At 26.8% G+C, this 27,959-nt stretch overlaps 1 protein-coding gene and 1 long non-coding RNA gene across 3 annotated transcripts in view; one reads left to right on the forward strand and one right to left on the reverse strand.

Annotated features, from left to right (window-relative positions):
- Positions 1 to 27,959, reverse strand: part of LOC130674357 (proteasome activator complex subunit 3) — a 175,972-nt gene that overhangs the window by 91,701 nt on the left and 56,312 nt on the right. The window contains exons 1-2 of one of the 2 annotated variants that reach the window (XM_057479667.1): positions 26,927 to 27,004; positions 26,798 to 26,862 (exon numbers count right to left, since the gene is read on the reverse strand). In XM_057479667.1, coding sequence (XP_057335650.1) covers positions 26,798 to 26,812 — 15 coding nt within the window. In that variant the 5' untranslated portion in view covers positions 26,813 to 26,862; positions 26,927 to 27,004. Of the gene's footprint in view, positions 1 to 26,797; positions 26,863 to 26,926; positions 27,005 to 27,959 lie in introns of those variants that run through there. The other variant, XM_057479663.1, reaches the window with a different exon arrangement.
- On the forward strand, positions 1,928 to 26,943 carry LOC130674359 (uncharacterized). Its single transcript, XR_008991030.1, has 3 exons — positions 1,928 to 2,045; positions 26,563 to 26,641; positions 26,766 to 26,943. It is a non-coding gene; the product is annotated as an uncharacterized LOC130674359 (long non-coding RNA).

A 27,959-nucleotide genomic window follows, 5' to 3' on the forward strand; every position in this document is an offset into this window, starting at 1 on the left:
GAAAAAAAAATCAAAAAGTTTTAATTGTCTGATAACTTTAGGATCATAATGTTAGCGGACGTTTACTAATTTTTGGATTTTTCTAAAAACGGTAAATTTGAAAAAAAAAAATTTTTTCAAATTGCACCTATAGGTTTTTTAATTTTCTACATGTGCATATTTTTAGTTTTTTTTTTTTCTAATTAAATTGTTGAAAAAAAAAATCAAAAGGTTTTAAATGTCTGATACCTTGAAGATCATTATTATTATTTTGAAACATTTGTTTGCAATAAGTCGACATATGTTACGATGAATTAAGTAATGACTTATTTTTATAGTATCATTAAAAAATAAAATTTCGTACATACATTTAAATACATACTGTACTGAGAGTATAAAAAAAAGTTTAATAAAACATAAATGTCAAATAAAATAGATTGCATGAGTCGCCCACACAGAAATGACAAATTATTGTCCATTAAATAATTTTTTTGTTTTATGTTACTTTCACTTGGTATCGAATAAATATTTATCAAATTTATGACTGGTATATTAGTTGTTAAATTAGGTAAATATTATTTAGGATTTTTAGAAGTTAATTAAAGTTTCGGGCTTATCTAGAAAAAGTTTTTATTTATTTTATAAAAAAACTTTATCTAAAAAAATTTATCAAAATTCAAATAACTGAGACTTATCGTGAGATAAAAAAAAATTAGTTTTTAAAATTAAACTGTACTTTCTAAATTTTTTTATTTTCAAAGTTAAAAAAACTTATTTTTTATTTTTAAAAGTTTTTTACCCGCATTTTTTTTATTTTATCAGCTGACTTATAATAACGAGGAGCAAAAAATTATGAGATAAAAATCTAGAGTTTAATGACCTCAAGTTTAAAAAATTAAATTCTTAATTAATTTCATATAAAATTTTTCTAAAATGTATCGATATAACTGGTCGCAGCTACCGAAATAATCGATAGCAGCTACCTAAATAACAGGTGGCAGCTACCGAAATAATTGGTAGCAGCTACCGAAATAATTGATAGCAGCTACCGAAAATGAAATCGGTAACAGCTATTGCAATAACCGATGGCAGCTACCAAAATAATCGATAGCAGCTACCGAAATAATCGATAGCAACTAACGAAATAATTGATAGCAGCTACCAAAAACGAAATCGGTAACAGCTATGGCAATAACCGATGGCAGCTACCGAAATAATCGATAGCAGCTACCGAAAACAAAATCAGTAACAGCTACCGAAACAACTTGTAGCAGCTACCGAAATAATCGATAGCAGCTACCGAAAAATTGATAACAGCTACCGGAAGAATTGATAGCTGCTACCGAAATAACTTGTAGCAGCTACCGAAATAATCGATAGCAGCTACCGAAAAATTGATAACAGCTACCGGAAAAATTGATAGCTGCTACCGAAATAACTTGTAGCAGCTACCGAAATAATCGATAGCAGCTACCGAAAAAATTGATAGCTGCTACCGAAATAACTGGTAGCAGCTACCGATTATTTTTTTCCGTGTAGAGTTAAAGATGAAGTATGAAACTGAAAAAAAATATTCAAAACCTTCAATTTACGTCTGATATTTCGACTTGGGTTCATTTGAGAAAAAAAAAATTTACAAATTTAATTTTTCTCTCACTTGAGTTAAAAAAAAAGGACTAGGATTGAAAAAATTTTTAAAATTTCAATAAAACTTGAATCCAAATTTTTTATTAAACCATAAAATTAACAAAATAAAATAATCCTTGAAAATAATAAATAAAATCCAATATTAATAATAAATAAAAATAATTATCTTATTCAACAATTTAATAATAATGACAGTGTAAAACGTCTCGTATAATAAGCAATAAATAAAATGTCGTAATACCCATATGACCTTGGTGTGTTGTGTCTGTATGTTGTTATTCCTCTTGTTTTCCATCACATGTTTAGTACCGAGTAGCTGCAAGCGCAAAGAGTACTCACTGCACTGGTAGTCCCACATTCCAGAGGAATCTCCCATCAACTCAGCTATCGGAATGTTGGTACTGGGAAAACAGCTAAGGGTAGTCTGCTGATATTTATTTTTATTTCTAACACATATATTTATTTACCACACATATATATGCACATATATTTTATTAACAATAATAAAATTTTATTTTATAGCTAAATTCTAAGCTTTTTTTTTCAATAATGCCTTAGGTAAATAATATATATAAATATATGTATATATATATATGCATATATATATATATATAAAGGCGATGAACGGAGACAGTGTGGACTCATGTTTAATATGCTTGGGCGTCGGCCATTACGGTACCGGCCTTGCAAGGACGTTCTCTTCGGGCCGTTCCACCTGGTGACTGTCTTCTTATTTGATCGTTCATTTATACATATATATATGTGTATATATATATGTATATGTAGATAAAGTCACTCAACCGGGTTTCGATAAAATATTTAACAAATTAAATAAAAAAAATCTATGCTCCGACTGAAAGACTCATGAGTACTTAACACTAAAGTAAGAAATCTAAGTAAAGTGACTTTAAGTCTTGTAAAATAAATATAAAAAATTGTCGGGCAATGAACGAAAACTTGCATAACCGGTGACATTCTGCAGCGGTAGTTACCAGTAGTAATGTTTAGAATTTTTTATTAAAAGATTATTTATTTATTTATTTATTTATAATTTTTGTTGGATTAATCAGGGACTTGTACGATGTCGATATACTAGTTATGTAAATATATATGTGTATATATGTATATGGTGACTTTATAAAATTAAAAATGATAGAAAAATATTTGAGGGTTTATTTATCGTTACTCAGTGTCGGGAGAGATGGGCAAGCTCACAAATTGGTTTTCAATTAGAGTAGAGACCGTGTAATTATAACGCCTGGAGGACGAACGCGATCGTTAGTTCGCGGTTTTAATGGATTGATTTTTATTAATCGGCTGATAACGAGCTGCGATAAGTATTTTATTCTATTCGTTAAGTATATGACTTATGGGCTTTTGTAGATCTACATCTAAATCACTTAAATTAAATTTGTGACAACGACTTAAAAATTACTGTAAATAGTGTTGCAATGACGGGCCTTGAGGTATTGTAAGTTAATTACTGTAATTATGTGTATTTTTAGTGGAGTCAATGACAAGATACACGGAGAAAAAAATATAGTAAATTTTACTAAAAAATATGAGAATAATTACTAAATTTGGATAGTAATCTTGAAACGCTTATGATTTATATGAAAAATTCATAAATAGATTAGCATATTTTACAAGTCGTTTAGTAAATTTTACTATCCCGTTTAGTAAATTTTACTATATTAGAATGGAAAAAAATTAAATTAAATTTTTAATAGTTTTTCAACTTTTTATTATTATTGATTATTATTATTATTATTTCTGGCATCTGTATTGGTGTTGGTGTGGATTTTTGTTTTTTAAAAAATCACTGATTCAACCGAGATTCGAACCCTGATCTCCCGCGCGCGAGTCCTTTCCAATGTCTGACGGCCCGATGTGTCCTTTGAACAAAAGTTTCAGAACTTGTAATACATCTTTGTATATGCTATCCCCACCAACTTTTAATTTTATCTATACATAGTAGAATTTACTATACAGATAGTAAAAAAATATAATCGTGTTAGCAAAAAATACATTGCGTATAGTAATTTTTAATATTTTGTATAGTAACAAATCCTATATTGTATTAGAAAATTTACTTTCTTAAATTTGTATTTATTAATAGTACTTGATAGTAAAATTTACTATACAAATAGTAAAAAATATAATCGTCTTAGCAAAAAATACATTACGTATAGTAATTTTTAATATCTTATTATGTAATTATTACTAACTAGTAAATTTTACTAAACGTTTAGTAAAATTTACTAGTTAGTAATAATTACATAATAAGATATTAAAAATTACTATAGTATTGTAATTTTTACTATACTTTTTTCTCCGTGTAGGAAATGTTTTTTTTGTTACTGAATTTTTGAAGGTGAAGGCTTGAGATCAGTGACAAAGTTATTTTTAAAACAATCGTAATCGTTATTGTATCGATATAACGCATTTTTCACAATGGAGGCACAGAAAAGTTATAAACAAGAGATTTTTTTGTTATCGAGATAATTTTATGAGTTTGGAATATTTCCCGAGTTTCGGAGTGATACGAAATATCTGGGATATAACGAGGCTACCAGATAGACCTGAACAATATAACATCACTCGATTTTTTATGTTTTATTCTATTTCGGAGACATATTTCTCTAATTATTGCTCGAAAATCCTTAGATTTCATTCACATAAATTATTATTTGAGCTATTTATCGACGTCCACGTACCTAAATGTACAGATGGAAAATGACACTGTTTCTATAAGAAAGATTGTTTTTTCCATAAAAATAAAAAATTTTGAAGTCTGCTCTATATCCACTCCTCAAAAGGTTGACGTGTCGATACTTTTTGTTTTTTTGTTTCGAGATAATTTATTCGTGACTATTGATATTAAATATTATCGTCATTCTGTAGTAAAAAAAGTACTATATAGTACAGCAAAAGTAAGTACTTGTCACTTGTCAAATTTCAGAACGAAGTTGCGTTTGCTTTTGAAATTCTCATTACTTATATCTTTTAAAGTAACATTACAAAGAGTTGTACATTCATGTGGTAGTCATTAAGTTCCCATTTTCTATTGAGAATTTTACACTTTGTTTATTATGTCACGGACAAGACGAAGTTGTGTCCAAATTCGGAATATAATACTTCTGAAATCCATTTCCTACCACGGACACCACAGTGGCCGCGCGCGATCTAGCGGCGAGTACCGAACTACTCGCTGCCGCTGCCTTACACCGATGACTTTCCCCTCCATATATATTCTCCCAAAATCCGGAATTTTTTCTCTAGCTAATAAATAAAACTCTCCGGTTTTTTTTGAAAAATATCATACGTTCAAAAATTCGACTTTTCGAACAATAAGAATATTTTCTAAAAAATTTTTAAAAAATGCGATGCAGTAAAACCAAATTTTTTTTCACCATTTTTTCGAGGGGGATCATTCTGATGATACTGAAGTTAGCCGACGTCTAATAATTTTTGATTTTTTTTTAGACAATAAATTATTAAAAAATTGAACCTGTAGTTTTTTGAATTCTCTACATGTGCATATTTTTATTTTTTATTTTTTTTGTAATTCATTTGTTAAAAAAAAAATCCAAAAATTATTAGACGTCGGCTAACTTCAGTATCATGTCATTCTGCCCTAGGAAATTTTTTTTTTTAAGTTACGCAAAATTATAAATTTATTCGATAGACCAAAACTACTTATACCCGATGCTCAAAAGCCAAAAAAATAATCGCAGCTCAGAGGCCATCGTGCCCCGGTCTCCTCTATATTTAGTCAAGTATCAATATCAAAAATTAAATGACTAATATATATAATATCAATGAATAAATAAAAGAAAAAAAGTTACATAACATCGTAATAAAAAGCAAAGAATTTTTTTTTATTGCTATTGGAGTAAAAAAAATAGGATAGGCGCCAGACGATTAAGCTAATAAACTTAATAGGAAAATAAAAATTCAATTAATTCAAGTGAATGAGTTAAATGGCGCCATTTTAAATTATAAAACATTCCCGGTGTTTTTTGTGGTCAAATAGATAAATTTTTTTTATAGCAAAGCTAATTTAATGTGCATTATAATTTAAATTGTTTATTGTGCAATCGTGGGTTAAATATATAAAGAAAATATATGTGACGATGATGATGATGATGATAAAAAGTAAGTTGTAAGTTAATAAGTAACGTAATGTAAGTAATCCGTATCTATAAAGAGAGGCAGATATTTAAAGCGTGACTTAATATATATATGTATGATATGATATTTATTTTGTGTAGATTAATGGAATGTGATTGCCGCAAGGACGCGAAACGACCTTGCCTACGTATTTACTTCACGGTCTGATAAGGAAACACCCGATCATCGAAACGTACTATTTACACACTTTATTTTTTCGTCAACGTCGTCGTCGACGTTTCTGTCATTGTCGTTGTAAATAAATTTTTATATTTTATTATTAATAGTTCTTCTATAAGTAATAATAATCATAGTAAAATGTGATATACATTCACTGAATAATCAACACGCAGCTGTCAGGTGTTAAGTTATTTCTATTACATGATTCTTTACAATTTTTATTGAGCTAATAAATTTTTTTATCAAAACTTTTACTGTCTTTTTTTCGGAGAAATATTATTTAGGCAGATATCTAATCATTTTTTTTTATTTATTTTTTGAAGTGAGAATTTTTTTTAAATTTAATTTGAAAAATTTTTTTTCATTCAATTTTTGATATTTTTAAAATAATAGACTTTTCGAGGACTCAAATGCGCGAATTTTTTTTTTTTTTAATGATATTCAAAGTAAAAAAAATTTTTACTATTGAGGCAAAATGGCGTACACAGAAAAAAAATCTTGAGTCAAGAAAACATTTTGGAAGACAAACATTTTCGGGAACCAAGTCAAGATTTTCTTGAGTCAAGAGAATTTGTCTTGGTTAAAAAAAATTCTTGATCGGAGAAAATTTTTACTTTATCTGAGAAAATTTAGGTTTCCAAAAAAATTTTGTTGAATCAGGAATATTTACCTTCAGTCGAGAATTTTTTTTTTCTGTGTACTCTAAAAAAGGTGGAAAAAAATTTCTGGATATTAAATAAATATGATCCTAAAGTTGGCAGACATTTAAAAATTTTTGAATTTTCGTATTTCAACAAATCAATTGCAAAAAAATGAAATAAAAATATGCACATGTAGAAAATTTAAAAAACTATAGGTGCAATTTTTTCAAATATTTTTTTTTTTATGTTTTATCGTCTAAAAAAAAGTCCAAAAATTAAATTTTTTTGTTAGTAATTTACATAAAAAAAATTACATTTCACACGATTTTTGAATGCAAAGAAAGAAAAAAAAATTTTATTAGTTTGATTATAAAAAAAAAAGCCATTAACATTTTTCAACTGACACTCGATTTTTGAAAAAGTTTAACAAAAAATATTCAAAATAATGCTCAGTTATATTTACAAAAGTGATTTTGGAATTTTCAAAAAAATTTTTTGGTATACCGTTTTGCCCCCTCTTCCTAAATATTCTGAACAAAAATATATAAGTATATATTTTTTAATTTTGATATTCGAGTAAAAAAAAATTTGTCTGCAAGCCGAAAAAAAATGAGGCAAGTTGGCCATAGGTGAAATTTTTATTTGAAAAAAAAATTCCAATTGCGAAATTTATTACGATATCTTACGGTGGCCATATTACCCATTTCTGTATCGGAAATTAGTGAGAAAAAATTATAATGATCCATTTAATCGCGATGTATTTTGCCCCCAGGTCTCGGTAATTAGAATAATTAATTAAAAACTAGATAAATAAAATAATTGAGGGAAAATTAAAATATAATTTGATTTTTATCAGCAATTAATTACCAATAAATAAAAATATTCATCTATAATGATATTCATAACACAATAAATATCAATAAAAATTTAAATTTATACTTAATTACATTATATCAATAACATAACACACTAATATGACACAAGAATTTAAATGAGATAGCCTAGATTTTATAAAAAATACAGGTCACGAAAAAATTAAATCTCCTCCTATTATTTTTTTCTTATTTACTTGATGTATTTTTTTGTATCAAAGTGAGAGTTGAGGTTTTTAATTCAATTCAAATTAGACATTAGATGATGATGAAGGTCGCGGCTTTCTCCATATCAAGTCTCACATGTATATTATTTTTCCTTCTCATTATTTTTATTTATTACGGACTGAAAGATACAGACTTGATGACTTGAATATCTGGTGCAGCAACCTCTGGGTCCACTCTTCTCGTAACCGTGACGACCTTGCCAAGGTTTCTTTACAAGGACGCCTCTAATACCTGTCTCTTCATTTCTTCTTCCTTCTTAACTTTTATCTTTCTTCATCACTTTTATTTTATTTATTTGTAACACGACACCTCGTTACTTTTTTTTTACACTTTGGACCCGAAAATATCCACTACCTCTACATTTATATTATTATGGTTATTTATTTGTAAGGTCGTCTGTGACCACCCACAATAAAAATTCACTTTTTGATGATAAAATTTCATTTTTATTGATTTCAAAAATTTTCTACAGGGGAACCGCCAGAAAAAAAGATGATTGGGAATTTTTTTTAAGAAAACTACTGCATGGAATATTTCAATGATTCGAGGATATATTTGTAGATATATAATAAATATAAGATAAAATTTTTGGACCAAAATATTCAAAATTTCGCGAGTTCTTCACAATCTTTCAAAGCTCAAAAAAAAAACTCCCGCTGCAGTGATAGCGACCTGCGCAGTGCCGGAAATCCAAAAAACCAAAAAGTCTATTCAACTAGAAGGTATTTTGCGTACCATGACCCTCAGGCTAAGAAAGAAATTTTAATTTTTAAAAATGGCGGGGTTTTTAAAAAAAAATTCAAATTTCGCGCGAAAATTCGAATTTTTGGTCTGCCAAAATTACATTTTTGATTCGATGAAAAACTGGAGGTTTTCATGGTATGGAAAAACATATATAAAAGAAACTGAAATTCGAATGAAATATATCGAATTTGTCTTCGATTTATGGCGGGAGATTTTGAAAAATGCATTTTTGAAAACCGGTGAGCTGGTCTTCTGATGGCTGTGACTCAAAAAAACTACGAGATATGCACTGGAAATTTTAGTATGTTATTTTTGAAGCTATAGACTATCAAAATTTGAAAATTTATAGGGAAGAAGGGGCAAAGTGGGCCCCTGAGGGTAAAGTAGGACCCTAACATTTATATTATTAAAATACAATTGTTTTATATTCATTTGCAATTATCACACGGGTAAAGAATAAAAAATATGAAATCAGAAACTTCTTGGAGGGCCCTCTTTGCCCCTAATTTTCGATGTTTCAATTTTAACGGACACAGCATAATGGAGTAAAAACAAGTCTCAAGGGTCTAAAAAAAAATGATCCTGAAGTTAGCAGATATTTAAAAATTTTTGAATTTTCGTTTTTCAATAAATCAATTGCAAAAAAATAATATAAAAATATGCACATGTAGAAAATTTAAAAAACTACAGGTGCATTTTTTTCAAAAACTTTTTTTTTAATGTTTTCGCCTAAAAAAAAATTCAAAAATTATTAGATGTCTGCTAACTTCAGTATCATAAAAAAATGATCCTGACGGTAGCAGGCATTTAAAAATTTTTGAATTTTCGTTTTTCAATAAATCAATTGCAAAAAAATAATATAAAAATATGCACATGTAGAAAATTTAAAAAACTACAGGTGCGTTTTTTCCAAAAATTTTTTTTTTAATGTTTTATCGTCTAAAAAAAAATTCAAAAATTATTAGACGTCTGCTAACTTCAGTATCATAAAAAAAATTGATGGTATTATAATTATTTTTCAAAGGGGCCCACTTTGCCCCCTCTCTCCTATAATTATTATTTTTATCATTTATAAAATATTTATCAAGTGAAAAAAATACTATAAATTATTATTTTCTTTTAACATTTACATGTAAATAGTTTTAACATTAAAAAAATATAAAACACTATCTAGTTATGTAGCTGGTAAAGATTAAATGTCTTACTTTCAATGGTGTTTTCAAGTTTAGTATACATTGACATGCGTTAAATTTATTCCAGTGCAGTAAAATTTTTAAAATAAAATAAAAAAAAATTTTTTAAACAGTCACGGTTCGTAAAATCCAAGATATCTCAACAATTTTGCACATTTATATGTTCAGTGGATGGAATAAATGTTTTTTTTTTTTTTTTTTTTTTTTTTTTAAACATTTCGTCGAAAGCTTACGTACAAATTTTAATACCAGAGAAAGTATTTCGTTTAAAATATTTTGAATTATGGGATTTTAAATTTGAAATTTGAATTATGGCGGGAACATTTTTTTTTAAATATAATAACAATAATAATAATAAATAAAAAATAGGTCACACTTGTGTATAACCACTTTTTCGCAATCGACAATCGACAATCGCGATAAAGAGTTTAACAAGAGACTTAAACTGCCCACGTGTTTTCGATTGATCACGATATATATATACATATATATATATATTAATATTAAATGCATTTCACTTGCTGATCTATACTTACTGGTCTACTATTAAGGATTGACTTAAATTATAATATATAATAGTCTAGCGTTTTATGCAATATATGAATCTGCATTCTTTAATCTATTGTCATATATATGTATATATAGTGATACATAAAATTAATTTATTGGCACACCTGTAAAATACCTTTATCAGGTGTCTTATCATTGAGATCTTATACTACATTTTTTAAATTACAATAACAATAACAAATAAATTTTAAAGTGAAAAAATTATCCTGATTAGCGATATCGCAAATAATATCAGATAAATATATATCAGATATATATTATTTATAGCCAATAGAAAGGAAATTTATTTTTCTATAACTTTGGTCTCCGTAACTGTTTCCTAAACATCAATCGGTGGAAAATTACAGCCGATTAAATAATTTCTCGTATGGAAACTTTTGAAAAATTTGAAATTGGCGCCAATTTTTAAATTGTTGGTTTTACGATATTTTGTATAGAATTAAAAAATTTTAAAATTGAATTTTCTTTTTAATGATTACCTCAGATGTTAAAATTTTGAAAAATATGAGAAATAATGATAATTAATAAAAAAAATTGAATTTATTTTCCAAAAATAAAAAATTGTCCTGATTAGCGATATCGCAAATAATATCAGATATATATTATTTATAGCCAATAGAAAGGAAATTTAATTTTCTACAACTTTGGTCTCCGTAACCGTTTGCTAAACATCAATCGGTGGATAATTACAGCCGATTAAATAATTTCTCGTATGAAAACTTTTGAAAAATTTGAAAATGGCGCCAATTTTTAAATTGTTGGTTTTACGATATTTTGTATAGAATTAAAAAATTTAAAAATTGAATTTACTTTTTAAAGATCACCTCAGATGTTAAAATTTCGAAAAATATGAGAAATAATGATAATTAATAAAAAAAAATTGAATTTATTTTCCAAAAATAAAAAATTGTCCTGATTAGCGATATCGCAAATAATATCAGATATATATTATTTATAGCCAATAGAAAGGAAATTTAATTTTCTATAACTTTGGTCTCCGTAACTGTTTCCTAAACATCAATAGGTGGAAAATTACAGCCGATTAAATAATTTCTCGTATGAAAACTTTTGAAAAATTTGAAATTGGCGCCAATTTTTAAATTGTTGGTTTTACGATATTTTGTATGGAATTAAAAAATTTTAAAATTGAATTTACTTTTTGATGACCACCTCAGATGTTAAAATTTTGAAAAATATGAGAAATAATGATAATTAATAAAAAAAACTGAATTTATTTTCCAAAAATAAAAAATTGAGTCAATAATCAATAAGTAAGCAAATAAATGAACTAAATAATGAGAAAATGAAGACTGTTGACATTAAAATATATGAGATAAATATAATCAGTAGTCACAAAGTCTAGCAAAATATAAAATCTTGTAATTAATTGAAATAAATATATAAAAATGACGTTATTGTTGACATATTAAGATCAAAGATCACTAGATTGTCACCATAAATTCAAAATAATTGATTATTTAATTACGTCAGATGATTACTGTAAAGTGTCACGCAGTCTGTTAATTATTTCTTCGCGATAAAATTGATTAATAAGCAATTTATTTATTTATTATTAATTTTAATTTTAAAAAAATATATAAAATAGCTTGGAGTTAAATTTTCCAGTGTACGCATTAGTATTAAATATTTGCAAAGTAATTCTTTGGATATTACGACAGTAATTGGCTGTTTTGGCTCGAGGGATAATTGAGTGTCAGCACAACGGAAAAGGTTTAAAAATAAAAAATATAATAAAATCAGAAACGTCCGGTTGCTCGAGGTCAGTTCTCTAAGACCTACGATCATCATCCTTCTCGTACGCATTCTTGTCCTCATCATCATCATCATAATCATGATGATGATAAAGATGATGATGCATTAAATGATAGAATAAAACAAGAGTTTAATTTTAAATAAAAATAACAAGTTGATAAAGTACAAGATGATGATGAGGATAAAATATAAATGTTCAAGAATTTAAAAGCTCGGGTTATGGCTTTAGGGCCAAGTGCTACAAATTACGCGGATATTTGCAATAATATTATTTATACTATCGATACATTAAATCATTTTTATTTATATATTTCTAATAATTTCACCGGAGCAAATTTTTGATTAATTACCTCAGAAAATATATGAGATAAATATACGTCATTAATGGTCATTAGTAGGGGCAAGATTTCCGGATATCTTTTTGCCTTATTTTTGAAATAAATAGTTAGAATTTTTGATATTACGGGGAAAATATCGGTCTTAGGAAAAAAGTTTTTGAACAAAAGTTGTAGGAAATTTAATTTTATTAAAAAAATGTCTCTTATGATTTATTTATACAGCCAATATTTTCACCGTAATTCAAAAATTAAGATTCATAATAAACGATTCAAAATTTGATTAATTATGAAAATCTGAATTTCGAAGTTACGGCTTTCTTATTAGTCCTAAGAAAAAATTGTAAGAAACATTTTTTTTAGAAAATTAAATTCCCTACAACTTTTGTTTGAAAACTTTTTTCATACGACCAATATTTCCACCGTAATTCAAAAATTAAGATTCATAATGAACGATTCAAAATTTGATTAATTATGAAAATCTTAATTTTGAAATTACGCCTTACTTATGAGTCCTAAGAAAAAATTATAAGAGACTTTTTTTTAGAAAATTAAATTTCCTACAACTTTTGTTTGAAAACTTTTTTCATACGACCAATATTTCCACTGTAATTTAAGAATTAAGATTCATAATGAAGATTCAAAATTTGATTAATCATGAAAATCGTAATTTTGAAATTACGGCTTTCTTATTAGTCCTAAGAAAAAATTACAAGAGACATTTTTTTTAGAAAATAAAATTTCCTACAATTTTTGTTTAAAAAATTTTTCAATAAGACCAATATTTTCCCCGTAATATAAAAAAATTCACACCACTAATTATTAATTATTTTTAAATTAACGCAAAAATCCTGACCTAGTCATTAGATAGAAAATTAATTTTCTACAATTTTGATTATTATACAAATGGCGGGAAATCTATCGATTTAAATTTGGAAATTTAAAAAATTTTATTTTTTATTTGGAGAATTTTTTAATATGAAAATTTATGATAATTATTTTAAATGGATCTATAAGAATTCAATTTTGATATTTTTAAAAAATGTAACCCATAGTTTTAAAAGTTTTAATTTAAAAAACATATGATTATTTATGTTAATTGATAATATTTTTTTTATTGCCCTCAATAACGAATTGATAGAAAAGTAATAAAATATAAATCAAAATAATTATCAACAATAAGAATCTACGACTTGTTTATAAATAAATTGATCTTTAAGTATTGTAAGCAATTGTAATAACAATAAATACAAGTACTCAGTAAAAAAATTTTTTACGTCACACGGTCAATTAATTCAACTTTAAGCGGCATTACAAAGACAATGAGATTCATCTCGACATTTAATCAATCACAATTTACATATATATAATATATATGTATATATATATACCGCGTATTTAATATCAAATAGAGTAATCATTAATTAAAGATTATTAATTATTCATTGATCACTTCAAAATAAATAATTTAAAATTTCGATTAATTGTATATTTATAGATTTGGTGATATATCGCGCGTTTAAGTAACATATTATATTAATATGAGGGAGCGGTACCTCGCGTGTCTAGTTTAACTTATCCGCGTATACATATACATATATATAGACTGATGAAATATTAAAAGACATAAATCTGCAAAATGTCAATCAGTTGCTCGAGAAATTATTATTAATTTAAAAGATACTAATGTGTCTACTACATGCATATTATACCGATTTATGTTCATATATTTTATATATTTATGTGAATAATTTTTTTTTCGAGAGTTAGTGTTGAAATATTTACCCGTATGAAAATATCATACATGGTTAAAATATATTAAAAAATATATGTTGCAGATATAAATATATATGTGACAATACATGAAATCTTATATAGAACTATATATAGATTTTGGCCGATTTTATTATATTTCTATATATGTTTTCTCTTATATGATTTCATATATTTCCGTATAATTTCAATATATTATTTATATATTTGAAAACTTGAAATTTTAATATATTCAAAAATAAATATTATTTATATATGGAAACAAATAAGAATACATATATAATTCATCATTATATGGCACGATATATGTACCATGTATTTAACTTTATAAATTTTTGTATATATTTCGATATATAGAAGCATATAAGTCTCCCATATATATAAGAATAAATAAAATCTATTCTTTTCTGTCTTCCTCTCTCTGTTATAAGATTCAAACATTGTGTTCAAAATATATATATATATGTGTGCTAGCTTACAAATTTACATATATAATTATCAATACATGTAATACATATGTGTGCTAACTTATAAGTTTACATATATGATTATAAATATATATAACACATGTATTAACTTATAAACTTACATATATAATTAATTATATTAAAACTTACTATATTATATATAAGAAAATATATATCGTTTTTGGCCACTTATATGGTCCCATATTGATTATATATTTTTCCATATATATTTATCATATATAGTATTTTCATGCAGGTAACCAACTAAATAATGAACTCTTTATTTTTCCGTCTGTCTCAATGGTTAATTTAAAAAATTTAATTTTTTTTAGTCATAAAATTAATTATAGAACTCAATGAAATTAATTAGAGACCTCAATAAAATTAATTAAAAATATTAGTCTAATTATTTTGATTACTAATTTAATAAATATTTTTTTTTTAAACGAGAGAAAAATTATAGATGAAATAATTTACTAAAGAGCGTTGAAGTGTTCATAGTATAATAAAATATATGTATATATATATGTAGAAAGATGATAGCTCATAAACGGATGCAACACACGTTCATATACAAGTCACGTTTCCCACGAGCCAAGTGCATTGGAATAATTATTACCGACGTAATACTCTACTTTGGCTCAAAGACTTACCGGTAGGTAAGAATGTTGCTGATGAAGCTGAGCCTGATCTCTATACCTGTATATATACTAAAGTATTAGACTTAAAGAGAACTAACTAATAAGTAGCAAACATCTGGCGTCTTGGAGTCTTATATATACACTACATTACATTACATTAGACTTTTAGTCGATTCCCGACTTTCCTGGGAAAGTTCATCGGCACAATTGTTTTCATCACGCGAGACTAATACAATCTCGAATTAATAATTACTTTTAATTCTATTAAATCATTTTGTTTATTTTTTTTTTTTATATGCTCGATTTTTAGTTCACGGAACCCTGTTGGGTTACAAAAGTTCTCTTATCTTAAATCTTTTGTGATAAGATAAGATAAAATAATAACGTAGACGCAAAAGATATGAAACTTTTTATCAACTTTATAATGCAATTTTATCATTTAACTTTTTTTTTTTTTTTTCGCGCGCTAGTTGATATCGGGAATCATAAATTTTGTAAAATTAACTTGACATTTTTAAACATGAGAATTTACATTCAAATAAAACGACAATAAATTAAAAAAAAAAATTAAATGCGTCATTAAAATTTTTTTTAAATTCTTTGAGTAAAAAAACCTAATGTTAATTTTGAGAAATTTTTTTAGTTAAAACAGATTTTGGAAAAAAAATTTCTACTCCAAATTTTGAGTAGTGGGGATTCGACGGTTTTCATGGCGCTGCCAAATGACCGCAAGTTCATATAGAACTCGACAAAATAAGACTTTTTTGAAGAATAAAATTTTTTGATATCTCGCTTACTTTTTGAGAAAAATGAAATTTGAGACAAAAGTGATTTTTTCAAAAAAGTGAAAAATTTAATAGATTTTGATATCTTAATTTTTTTTGTATTTTTTTCTGAAAACTACATTTGAAGATGAAGATTTTGAAAAAAAAAACGTCAACAATAGTCGATTTTTGAAACAGTTACAGCTATTTGAAAAAAAGTCTAATTTCGTCAAGTTCTAGAAGAATTCGCAGTTTGGCGGCGCCACGAGTGATTTTGAAATTTTTCTCTTGCGAAGACAAAATAAAAAATCTATATAATAAGTATATATTTAAATAAATATACAATAAAATGCCAGCGAGCCAAATAAAGGAATAACTTTTTTGCAACAGCGAAATTTGTATATAAATACCTAATTTATTATCGAGTTATTACAAATATTCAAATTTGATTTACAACATTTCGTTACGGTCATAGCTTAAAAAAAATATATATCAGGTGTTGGCACAATATATGAGATTCCGATCGCCACTCCCAAACTAAAACGCAGAAATTAATTTAAAAACCCACACACTATATATATAAATATATATTAGGGCGTTTCAAAAAAAACAAAAATTTTTTTTTTTCTCGTACCCAGGCTCAAAATTTTTGTTTAGATACCAAAATAGACCTCTGAAAATATGAGCCCTTAATATTAATATTAAGGTTGTCCGCGTCGCACTTTTTGATTTCTCATAAGAATAACACAGGAAAAAATTTTTTTTTCTTCTGATTTTTGAAACTAATGAACTATAAATTGCATTGTAATGTCCATCAAATATTTTTGTAGAGAATTGAACGCTCTACAAAAAAAGTCTCTTATTATTTTGTGATAAATCCATCTGTTCGAAAGTTATTGGAGCTGGAAGTCAAATCTCCAGTAAATTTCGAGATCTTTTTACTTTTCCAGCAAAACTATCAGACTTATCAAAAAATGTCATAGGACCTTTTTTGTAGAAAATTTTATTCCCTACAAATTATTTTCAATAAAGTTCATTCAAATTCCGCATTGTTTTCTAGTTATTTTCATTTTAATGCCAAGCTCAAAAATAATAGTCTTCTAATCGATCACTGAAAAAAATAAGCGATAGCAGCTACTTATTAGCAATCGGTAGCTACTACCGATTATTTTTCGGTAGCCGCTACTGATTATTTCGGTAACAGCTACCGATTTTTCTTCGGTAGCTGGTATCGATTCCAATCAGTAACGGCTACCAAAATAATCGGTAGCTGTTACCAAATAATCGGTAGCCGTTACCAAAACAATCGGTAGCTGTTACCAAAAATTAATCGGTGGCAGCTACCGATTATTTTGGTAATTGGTACCGAAATAATCGGTAGCTGTTACCGAAAATTAATCGGTAGTTGTTACCGAAAATTAATCGGTGGCAGCTACTGATTATTTCGGTAACTGGTACCGAAATAATCGGTAGCGGCTACCGAGAAATAATCGGTAGCTGCTACTCAATAATCGGTAGCCGTTACCGAAACAATCGGTAGCTGTTACCGAAAATTAATCGGTGGCAGCTACCGATGATTTCGGTACCAGTTACCGAAATAATCGGTAGCGTCACCGAAAAATAATCGGTAGCTGCTACCGATATTTTTTTTTCAGTGATTTTGAGAACGAATATATATTATGTCAAAAAGTAATAAATAAAATACATGCGTTATATGAAATCTATAAATAGACAAACAATTAGTCAAAACGCATATTTAATTCCAAATATATAACATATATGCATCAGAGATATGCAACATTAATCAGCGTGTAGTTTAGCCGAGTAATTTGTTAACTTTTTCCGGCATTTATGACTTAAAACCGAGTTAAGTCACAAGTCCAGACTAGACTAGATACTGAGGATTTTTTTGTTTTTTGGTTGTTTATGTTGTTGTACAACATACATAATATAATATCACTAAGACACATATTCTGGGGAACATCCAGATGCTTTATCGTTGTAGGAAATGTACCAACATATTACTACTATATGCTGTTATATGCTGGATTATAAGAAATCTTCAGAATATCTAGCCAGCAAACAGGACGATTAATCTCAAGGCTCATAGGCATATAAAATATTTTAGCATTTTACTTGGATCTTTTACACCTCGCTTAGACGACCGTATAATTGCTCTAGAGCTCAACGAACTCTATATATATATACATACGTTTCTCTATAAATATGTACAATATATACCTAAGTCTATTTTTTAAAACTTGTACATCTTCTTTATCACTTAAATATATATACATATATATAATTTAAACTCATTACTTCCTTATGTACTGTGACTAGTAATTAATCGTAAGATGCTTGATAAATATATTTCAAAGTTACACTTTTTTTAAACAACTGGAAAATTTATTATTTCACACAAAAATAAAGTTATTGCTCGGAAGTAAACTTTAAAGACTCGTTAAATCATTTAAGAAGTATGAGGAATTTTTTCTGGGTTCAGGGAAAAAAAATTGCCACGGTACGCGTGGTCGATAACTCCGGTAGTTATGGGCTGATTTAAACAATTTTGGCGGCAATTTTAAATTTAGAAGATGAGGAAATTTCAAAATAAATTTATTTGAGTAATTTGAAGTTTGAATAAAAATATTGATGTGTTTTCAGGGAAAAAATGGCCACGGATGTACGCGTGGTCGATAACTCGGGTAGTTATGGGCTGATTTAAATAATTTTGGCGGCAATTTTAAATTCAAAACAAGGAAATTTTGTAATAAATTTATCTGAGTAATTTGAAGCTTGAATAAAAATATTGACGTGTTTTCAGGGAAAAAATTGCCATGGATGTACGCGTGGTCGATAACTCGGGTAGTTATGAGCTGATTTAAATAATTTTAGCGGCAATTTTAAATTTAGAAGATGAAGAAATTTTCAAATAAATTTATTTGAGTAATTTGGAGTTTGAATAAAAATATTGACGTGTTTTCAGGGAAAAAATGGCCACGGATGTACGCGTGGTCGATAACTCGGGTAGTTATGGGCTGATTTAAATACTTTTGGCGGCAATTTCAAATTTAAGAGATAAGGAAATTTTCAAATAAATTTATCTGAGTAATTTGAAGTTTGAATAAAAATATTTAAGTGTTTTCAGGGAAAAAAAATTGCCACGAATGTACGCGTGGTCGATAACTTGAGTAGTTATGGGCTGATTTAAATAATTTTGGCGGCAATTTTAAATTCAAAACATAAGGAAATTTCCAAATAAATTTAGTTGAGTAATTTGAAGTTTGAAGAAAAATATTGACGTGTTTTCAGGGAAATAAAATTACCGGATGTACGCGTGTTCGAAACTCGGGTAGTTATGGGCTGATTTAAAAATTTTGGCGGCAATTTTAAATTTAGAAGATAAGGAAACTTTCAAATAAATTTATTTAAGTAATTTGAAGTTTGAATAAAAATATTGACGAGGGTCAAGAAAAAAAAAATGTCCGAGAAAATTTTCCCAGTTGCCCCAAGAAATTTTGTGCACCATAAATTGAAAAAAAAAATTGATTGCTGTAATAAAAAGTTTTCCTGCGTCGAAAAATTTTTTCTAGTCCTAAGAAAATTTTTGTCTTCAATTAATAATTGAAAATAATTCTTGCGCCACTAAATAATTTATTTCTGTGCAGTTATGAGTGCAGCGATGTTATAAAAAAAATAATCGTCTACATGTAATTTCCTTATTATTTAAGAATGCATAAAAAGTTATATAAATATTTTTTTTTAATAATACAAATTAATGATGAGGACAATTGTCGATGCGAGACATTGTCGTAGTTGATTTCACTAATAATTGATAGTGTATTTCCTTTGACACAACATTGGATTGCGCGGAATGCTTGAACGTTGTCCAAGGTTCTGAGTGTATAATAATAATAATAATAAAAAAAAAGTTAAATAAAAGGTATAGCAGTTACGACAGGATCATCGGATTTACTTGTACGCAAGGGTCCAAGCTCATTTAACTTAAAACTCTTTTATACAGATTGTGTGTATCTTTGTCTTGTTGACTGTTGGGTTAACTCGGAAGAGTCTTATTGGGTTTGCTGTTGAATTGAGTAGATAAAAGTGTATGGTGGTGGACGGTAATCATCTATGGGGGACGAGTCCCTTGGGAACGTATCAATCCACTCGAATGAAATGCGTTCGTTAAAACGACGAGGCGCGTAATTTGCGGCCGGCTAAGTGCCAGTGCACGAGAATGAACAAGAAGACGAATAAGACCAAGTATTAAACAAGAAGAAGAAGAAGAAGAAGAAGAAGACCAAGAAGACTGAGACCAAGACCAAGACCAAGAAGAAGACCAAGACGATGATGATGATAAAAGAATAAGAATAATAAGAGAATAAGGTAGAAAAGTAGATGATGTTGAGTCCTCGAGAACAAACGGATTCCACGGGCTCGTTCTATACGTGTTTTATTATTAACGTTCATTGCATTCTTCTATGTAATATTTTTTTTTTTTTATTTTATTTATTTATTTATTTTTTTTTTTAAAGATAAATTAGTTGTTGTTGAATTGATTATTATTATATTGCGCAGCTCTTGTCATGTCGATAAAGTTTATGCCGATGATGAAAAATATTAAATGGTTATTATTTATTATTATTCTTGTTTATTCTTCATTATTTGAATTGGTATTTTTTTATCATTAACATTCCAAAGTAATTATCTTGTTGACAATAGACCTTTGATCTTTAATGTTAATTATTGGTCTATAATTATTCAAATTAACAGAAAAATAAATTATTTTATTTTTAAATCGTAACTTGCAGCTTCCCGTAGATATATGTAGAATATATATTGTATATAGTCTTTGGAAAGGTAATTTAATTTTCTACGATTTTGGTATCGATATGAAAATTGATAGAATCGATAGTGGGAAAAATACAGCCGTTGCCTTGAAATTTGCGAATAGAGAAATCGATTGATTGATTAAGTGGCGGTAACTTTTGAATGATTGAGTTTTTGGTAATTTTTGAAGAGACCAAAGTTGTCCGAAATTTAATTTCCTACAATTTTTGTATCAATAAAAATTTTCGTAAGACCGATAGTTTAAAAGATACAGCCGTTTAATGTCTGAAATTTGAATATTGAAAAATCGACTACTTCATAAAGTGGCGGTAACTTTTGAAAAATCGATTTTTTGGTAATTTTTAAAGAGACCAAAATTGTAAGAAATTAAATTTCCTACAATTTTTGTCTCAGCAAAAAATTTCATAAATTCAAAAGTTTAAAAGATACAGCCGTCTTAAGGTCGAAAAATTTGAATACGATTAAAAATATCTAATTTTCAAATTGGCGGCAACTTTTGAAATTCAAATTACGGAAATTTTAAATCCGACTGAAATTACAGGGTGTAAAATAAATCTTCCAATGATCATAAATCCAGTGTATTGATATACTCGACGTAAGAAAAATTTGAATTAAAAATATTATCGATTTAAATAAAAATAACCCGGGGTAAATTTGACACCACCCACACATCGAAAAATGAAATAACCAGCAAATGTATAATAATAAATGCAAAGTCAATGCAAAAAGCCAGTGCGTTGAAAGGTGTACATACTCACCGGGGAATTATTGCGTAAGGTGCGGGTTTGTTATACATGTATACTAAAGAGTACACAGTATAGATATATAGCAATACAAGTGTGTACCCACACGCGAGATTGCGCCGGGTGATAGAGTTCTTATATTATAAATAAACTTCTGTCCACATTACTAAGCAATGGTATGGTCTCTGCTCGATTTAGAATTGAAGCGAGTGCATAGTCCGCCCGATCTTTTCTTAAGTTTACCCACCACCCCAACCGTATAAATTTAATCTCTTAAATCTTTATAACAAAATTCCTTGCTCGCGAATTATATTTTTTTCATACCATTAAATAATTAAATAAATAAATACATAAATTTTTTAATTAATAAAACTTTAATTAAAAAATATATGAGAAAAATACTGACGGTCGTTATAAAATTCGCCGAGAAACGAATGATCCGGTAATTGGAGCAAAAGAGTTGAGATTATTCTTATATATAGTAGAGTAAATGTTTATATATATATCTATATATATATAAATGATATAAAGCAATTGAATTCTATTCTCGATAAACTAGTTTCGCGGGCTTTTAATGTTGTATTGCAATGAGACAACAGTTAACTATGTCGTCTCACTCGACAAAAGGTGGGCGATCTTGAGATGCGCGGTAGCATTAATTTTATATATATTTGATATTATTTTATTTATTTACTTGTAATGGTTATGGAAAAATAAAAAGTTGAGAGGACTTTGATGGCTGAGACGTTTATAAATATAGATATAGATATAAATATAATATAGATTTAAATGGATTAAGTAGGTAGACAGTCGTCAAGAGACTACTCTGCAAATGTGTTTAAACATTCTTCAGATGCCACTCGTTCTCTCACGATTATCTACAGGTATTGCAGTCTAAAGACACAGAGACGATGAGAAAATTTATCATACTCATCGACATCTTTTATAAATACTGGATAGTAATATATATATATAGGATGACAATTGGTTTTTTTGGATGGAAATTTATAACACGCGAAATGTTGATTGATGGTGGAGTAAAACTCCAATTGGGGTGATAAGATAATTTTATGATACTGAAGTCAGCAGACGTTTAATAATTTTTGAAATTTATTTGAAACAATAAGTAATAAAAAAAAAATATTTGAAAAAATTGCAGTTAGTTTTTTTAATTTTTTAGATGTGCATATTTTTAGATTTTTTTTTTGGACTTTATTTGTTGAAAAAAAAAAAAAGAAAATTTTCAATTGTCGGCTAATTTTAGGATCATGATAATTTTAGGAGATTCTGAAATTTGAATTTGAAAATTGAATTTAAATTCTAAGTCATGGTTAGAATTTTTGATGACAATTTTATGAGATAGTAAATTATTTAAATTTTTTTAGTAGAAATAGAATAAAAAATTCAAAATTTGATTTTTTGAAGGATTTTTATAAAAAAATTAATGAATGAATTTTTTAAAAAGTTATTTAATAAAAAATTTTGAAAAATATTTTATTATAAAATTTTTTTATCAAAAATTTAATGAAGAATTTTGGAATTGAAATTTTTGAACGAGAGCTTAATAAAAAAAATGAATAAATAAATTTTTTGAGAAGTAATTTAATGGAAAAATTGATGAATTAAATTTTTTATTAAAAATTTTGTAAAATATTTTATTATAAAATTTTTTTATCGAAAATTGAATGGAAAATTATGCAATTAAAATCTTGAACGAGAGCTTCATAAAAAAATGAATAAATAAATTTTTTGAAAAGTAATTTAATGGAAAAATTGATGAATTAAATTTTTTATTAAAAATTTTATTATCAAAAATTGAATGAAAATTAAATAATTGAATTTTTTGAACGATAGCTTCATAAAAAAAAACGAGTGAATAAATTTTTTGAAAAGTAATTTAATGGAAAAATTGATGAATTAAATTTTTTATTAAAAATTTTATTATCAAAAATTGAATGAAAATTAAATAATTGAATTTTTTGAACGATAGCTTCATAAAAAAAAACGAGTGAATTAATTTTTTGAAAAGTAATTTAATGGAAAAATTGATGAATTAAATTTTTTATTAAAAATTTTGTAAAATATTTTATTATAAAATTTTTTTATCAAAAATTGAATGCAAAATTATGTAATTCAAATTTTTGAACGAGAGCTTCATAAAAAAATGAATAAATAAATGTTTTGAAAAGTAATTTAACGAAAAAATTGACAAATTAAATTTTTTATTAAAAATTTTGTAAAATTTTTTGATAAAAAATTTAATGAAAAATTATCTAATTTAAATTTTTGAACGACAGTTCCATAAAAAAATGAATACATAAATTTTTTGAACAGTAATTTAATGAAAAAATTTACGAATTAAATTTTCTAATAAAAATTTTGTAAAATCTTTTTATCTAAAATTTAATGAAAAATTGTCTAATTTCAATTTTAGAACGAAAGTCACAAAAAAATGAACGAATAATTTTCATTAAAAATTTAATTAAAAATCAATCACTCAAATTTAAAAAAAAAAATTTTTACAAAATTTCTCCCCACCAATTTAATTAAAAATAAAATAATCAAATTCTCCAATTAACAAATCTCTATCCACATGTATGTATATACATATTCATACATAACATATTCAAATGCTATTATAATCCCTATATTAATATTAAATATCCATTACAATATAAATAATAAATATAACCTGATATATAAAAAATCTAAATAATAAAAGAGGATGTAAAGAATAATTATAATTAATCAGTTTAGATAAATAAAAGGGATATTTCCAGACAGATCGTGAGATTTAAATGAAATATCTAAAGTTCACATTTGATAAAACGTAACTCCTATGCATATACCCATATATACATATATATATATACAAGTAAGGATTTATTTAGTAAGCTCAAGTCCTCGACATGATAGATAACCAGTGAGGTACATATTGCGATAACACAAAACCGCACACAGTGCAAACGTTAACAGTCGAGTACTCAGCATATCTCAACTTTATTTATTTATTTATTCATTCGTTTATTTACGAGACCATTTTTCCCCGCGATATTTATTGATATCAATAAAAAAGTCCGTATAAAAAAAATTAAATTAACTATTTCACAGTAAATTTATACTGTCCTGTTAATATAAAAAATACCCATACATATATTTATATATTTATATATGTGTAATATAAACAAGCTACTGGTAGCTTCTGAATGTACATTTAATGTAACATGGTGACGATGTTGCCAGTGTCAATGCCGTTAAAATGCGAGTAGGATAAACCTGGTACTGCATGACTAGAGCCACCACCAGCACCACTAGTCCTACACTTTATTTTATTTTATTAAACATTATGAACATGTATAAAGAGAGAAAGGGAATTTAACAGACAACATAAATCGAACTATGTAAATAACCTGGGGATATTTTTATATTATAAATATATGCCAGGCTATAAATTGTTTTTTTTTTTTTTTGAGTCTTATTAAATAAATGAATGAATGAATTAATGAATAAGGAAAGGAAAAAATAATATGACAACGGATGGAGCTGGAGACCGGACTGATAAAGGAATTAAGTTGAGGTGATGTCACGATTTACCGCGAGTTGAGGGTCCAGCTCGTTAGACTGTAATGGTATGCATACCTTGGACCCGTGTCTCCTACTGTCCTACCTAGTGGTAGTAGAGGACACTGAGTACTGGGTACTGGGTACTGAGTACTGAGTACTCGACTCGCATGACTTACTAATACCTGAGCTAGGAATCAACTTGCTGGATAATTACAGCCGATTAAATAGATAGCGATGGAAATGTCGCACGGACGATGACCTCAATTCGATGTTAAGTCTCAAATCATGTTACAGCTGACATATAAAAATGGTATACTATATATATAGTAGTGAAAACTGATATTTATGGGATGAGATTATCGGCTGGTGCTGAAGAAAGTGAATTTTAATTTTGATATTTCGGAAAAACGGGGACTTAAGTGGTGATTAATTACGTTAGTGAAGCAGTATTCACTTCATAATCAGTGTATTTAAATAACAAATTAGTGAATTCTCACTAATAAATTTAGTACTGTAATTTTCACTAGCAAATTAGTGATTTTCACTACTGAACTAGCGATATTTTCATAATTTCTACAAGTCAAACTGTTATTCACTTCTTAATTTATGAATTTCACAATTTCACTAGTAACTTTAACTAGCAAATAATTAAATATTTTACTAGATATAAATATAATTAATAATTATGGTGCTATTTTTAAAAATTTTAATAAAAAACTTTCAAAATAAAAAAAAATAGAAGTACAGAACAATAATATATTTATATGAAGAGTACGTCAATCATAACATCACGGATTTTTTATTTCTTCATCAGTTATTGTTTGGTATCATAACGAATATACTATTTACACTCGCGCGATCACATGCGTATAGGTCAGCGCAGTGGATAGCATCAAAGACTTTGAATCGGAAGGATGCAGGTTCGAGCCCAGCAGTCACCGGGATTTTTTCATCAATCAAAATCATGTATACTTCCTCTAAGTAATGATTCTAATACATTAATCACATTTCGGATCTAATTACAAGTGTCTTATATTTTTTTTCGCAATATAATATTTTTTTTCACCGATGAAATCAGTGGATTCCCATATTCACTTTTCAATTTAGTGGATTCTCATATTCACTTATCAAATCAGTGAATTCCAATATTCACATATTCATTTAGTGAATATTCACTAATTCTGCGTGGTACGATTGTAGCATTGACAATTAGTGAATATTCACTTGAAATTAGTGAAAAATCACTAATTTATATTTAGAGAGTGAGGAAAAAAAAGTTGAGGAATGTCGACTGGAAATTACCCGCGGACATTTGGCTTATCATGCTAAGACGGTCCAGTAGCCTGGAGGCTTTTGAGTCTTTGACGCGACGTCTACTCGAGTATGAGTTTAACTGATGCATGGATAATTTTTTTTTTTAGAATGTCTTCAGTGTAAAAATTGTCTAATTGCGGGATTTTAACTGATGGAATGGAGACATTGGCTATCTGGGATGTCACGGTAATTTTATTTTTTTAAATGAAGGAAATTACTACTAGCGCCACTCATGATATTTAAATTGATAGTTTGTGTAATTTTCTTATTTTTTTTTAAATTTCTTTTTTTTGCCGCAATTATTTAACAGAAATTATGAAAAATTATTTATTGCTGACTTACTACTTGCGCCTGCATCTGGAACTCAGGCTCTAGGAGTTGGAGAAGTTGAAGGAGAAGTTGGATTGCTGTGAATTTAAAAATAAAAAATTTTAATAAGAGAATTATTTAAAATTAAATTTTTTAACGAACCTGTAAAATTTCAAATTGCGGAGATGACAAAAAATTTTTGTTTGAATATTAAATTTGTTCACTTCACTGATTTAATTTAAATTTTGAATTTTATTTACACTATCACTGGTCAACTGGGTTACGATTTAAAAGATAAATGTATTACCGAGGGTCTGATTATTGAAAACTTTTGTTTTTTATTCGAAGGATTCGAAAATGCTGTAGTTGGTGCTAATGAGTGTGAATGTTTCAGACATGAGACAATTTGGAATTTGAATTAAATGAATAAAGAAATTTAATTAATAAAATTTTAAAAAATGTGCATATGGATTTTGCGTTTATCTAAATATGCATTTTTTTATTTTTATTCTACTGACATTTTATTTATTTATTTGAAAATTTAAAAGATTTAAAATTATCCGCTACATTCACACTCATATGTAGCAGGCAGACATATTTTGAATTATAAATAAATAGAGTAAATAATTAAAAAAAAAATATTTTTTAAAAATGCACTTATGAATTACAAAATTTTTTAAATGCGCATTTTTTTTAAATTTAATTTTATTAATTATTTACTCTATTTATTGATAATTAAAAAGTTGTCTGATGTCTACTACATTTTAACTCATACGTAGCAGACAGACATATTTTAAATTATAAATAAATACAGTAAATAATTAAAAAAAAATTATTTTAAAAAATCCACTTATTAGTTACAAAATTTTTTCAATGCCCATTTTTTTCCAATTTTATTTTTTAATCATTTACTCTATTTATTAATTATTTAAAATTTGATGTCTGCTACATATGATACTGAAGTCAGCGGACGTCTAATAATTTTTGAATTTTTCTAAAGACGATAAATTTCAAAAAAAAAATATTTAAAAAAATTGCACCCACAGTTTTTAAAATTTTCTACCTGTGCATATTTTTAGTTTTATTTTTTTTTTAATTTAAATTATTCAAAAAAAAAATACAAAAATTTTAAATTGTCTGCTAACTTCAGGATCATCATCTCTAGTAATCGATATACGGCTAGTATATAGAGCTA

This window comes from Microplitis mediator, chromosome 9 (assembly GCF_029852145.1).
Source record: "Microplitis mediator isolate UGA2020A chromosome 9, iyMicMedi2.1, whole genome shotgun sequence".
NCBI lineage: Eukaryota > Metazoa > Arthropoda > Insecta > Hymenoptera > Braconidae > Microplitis > Microplitis mediator.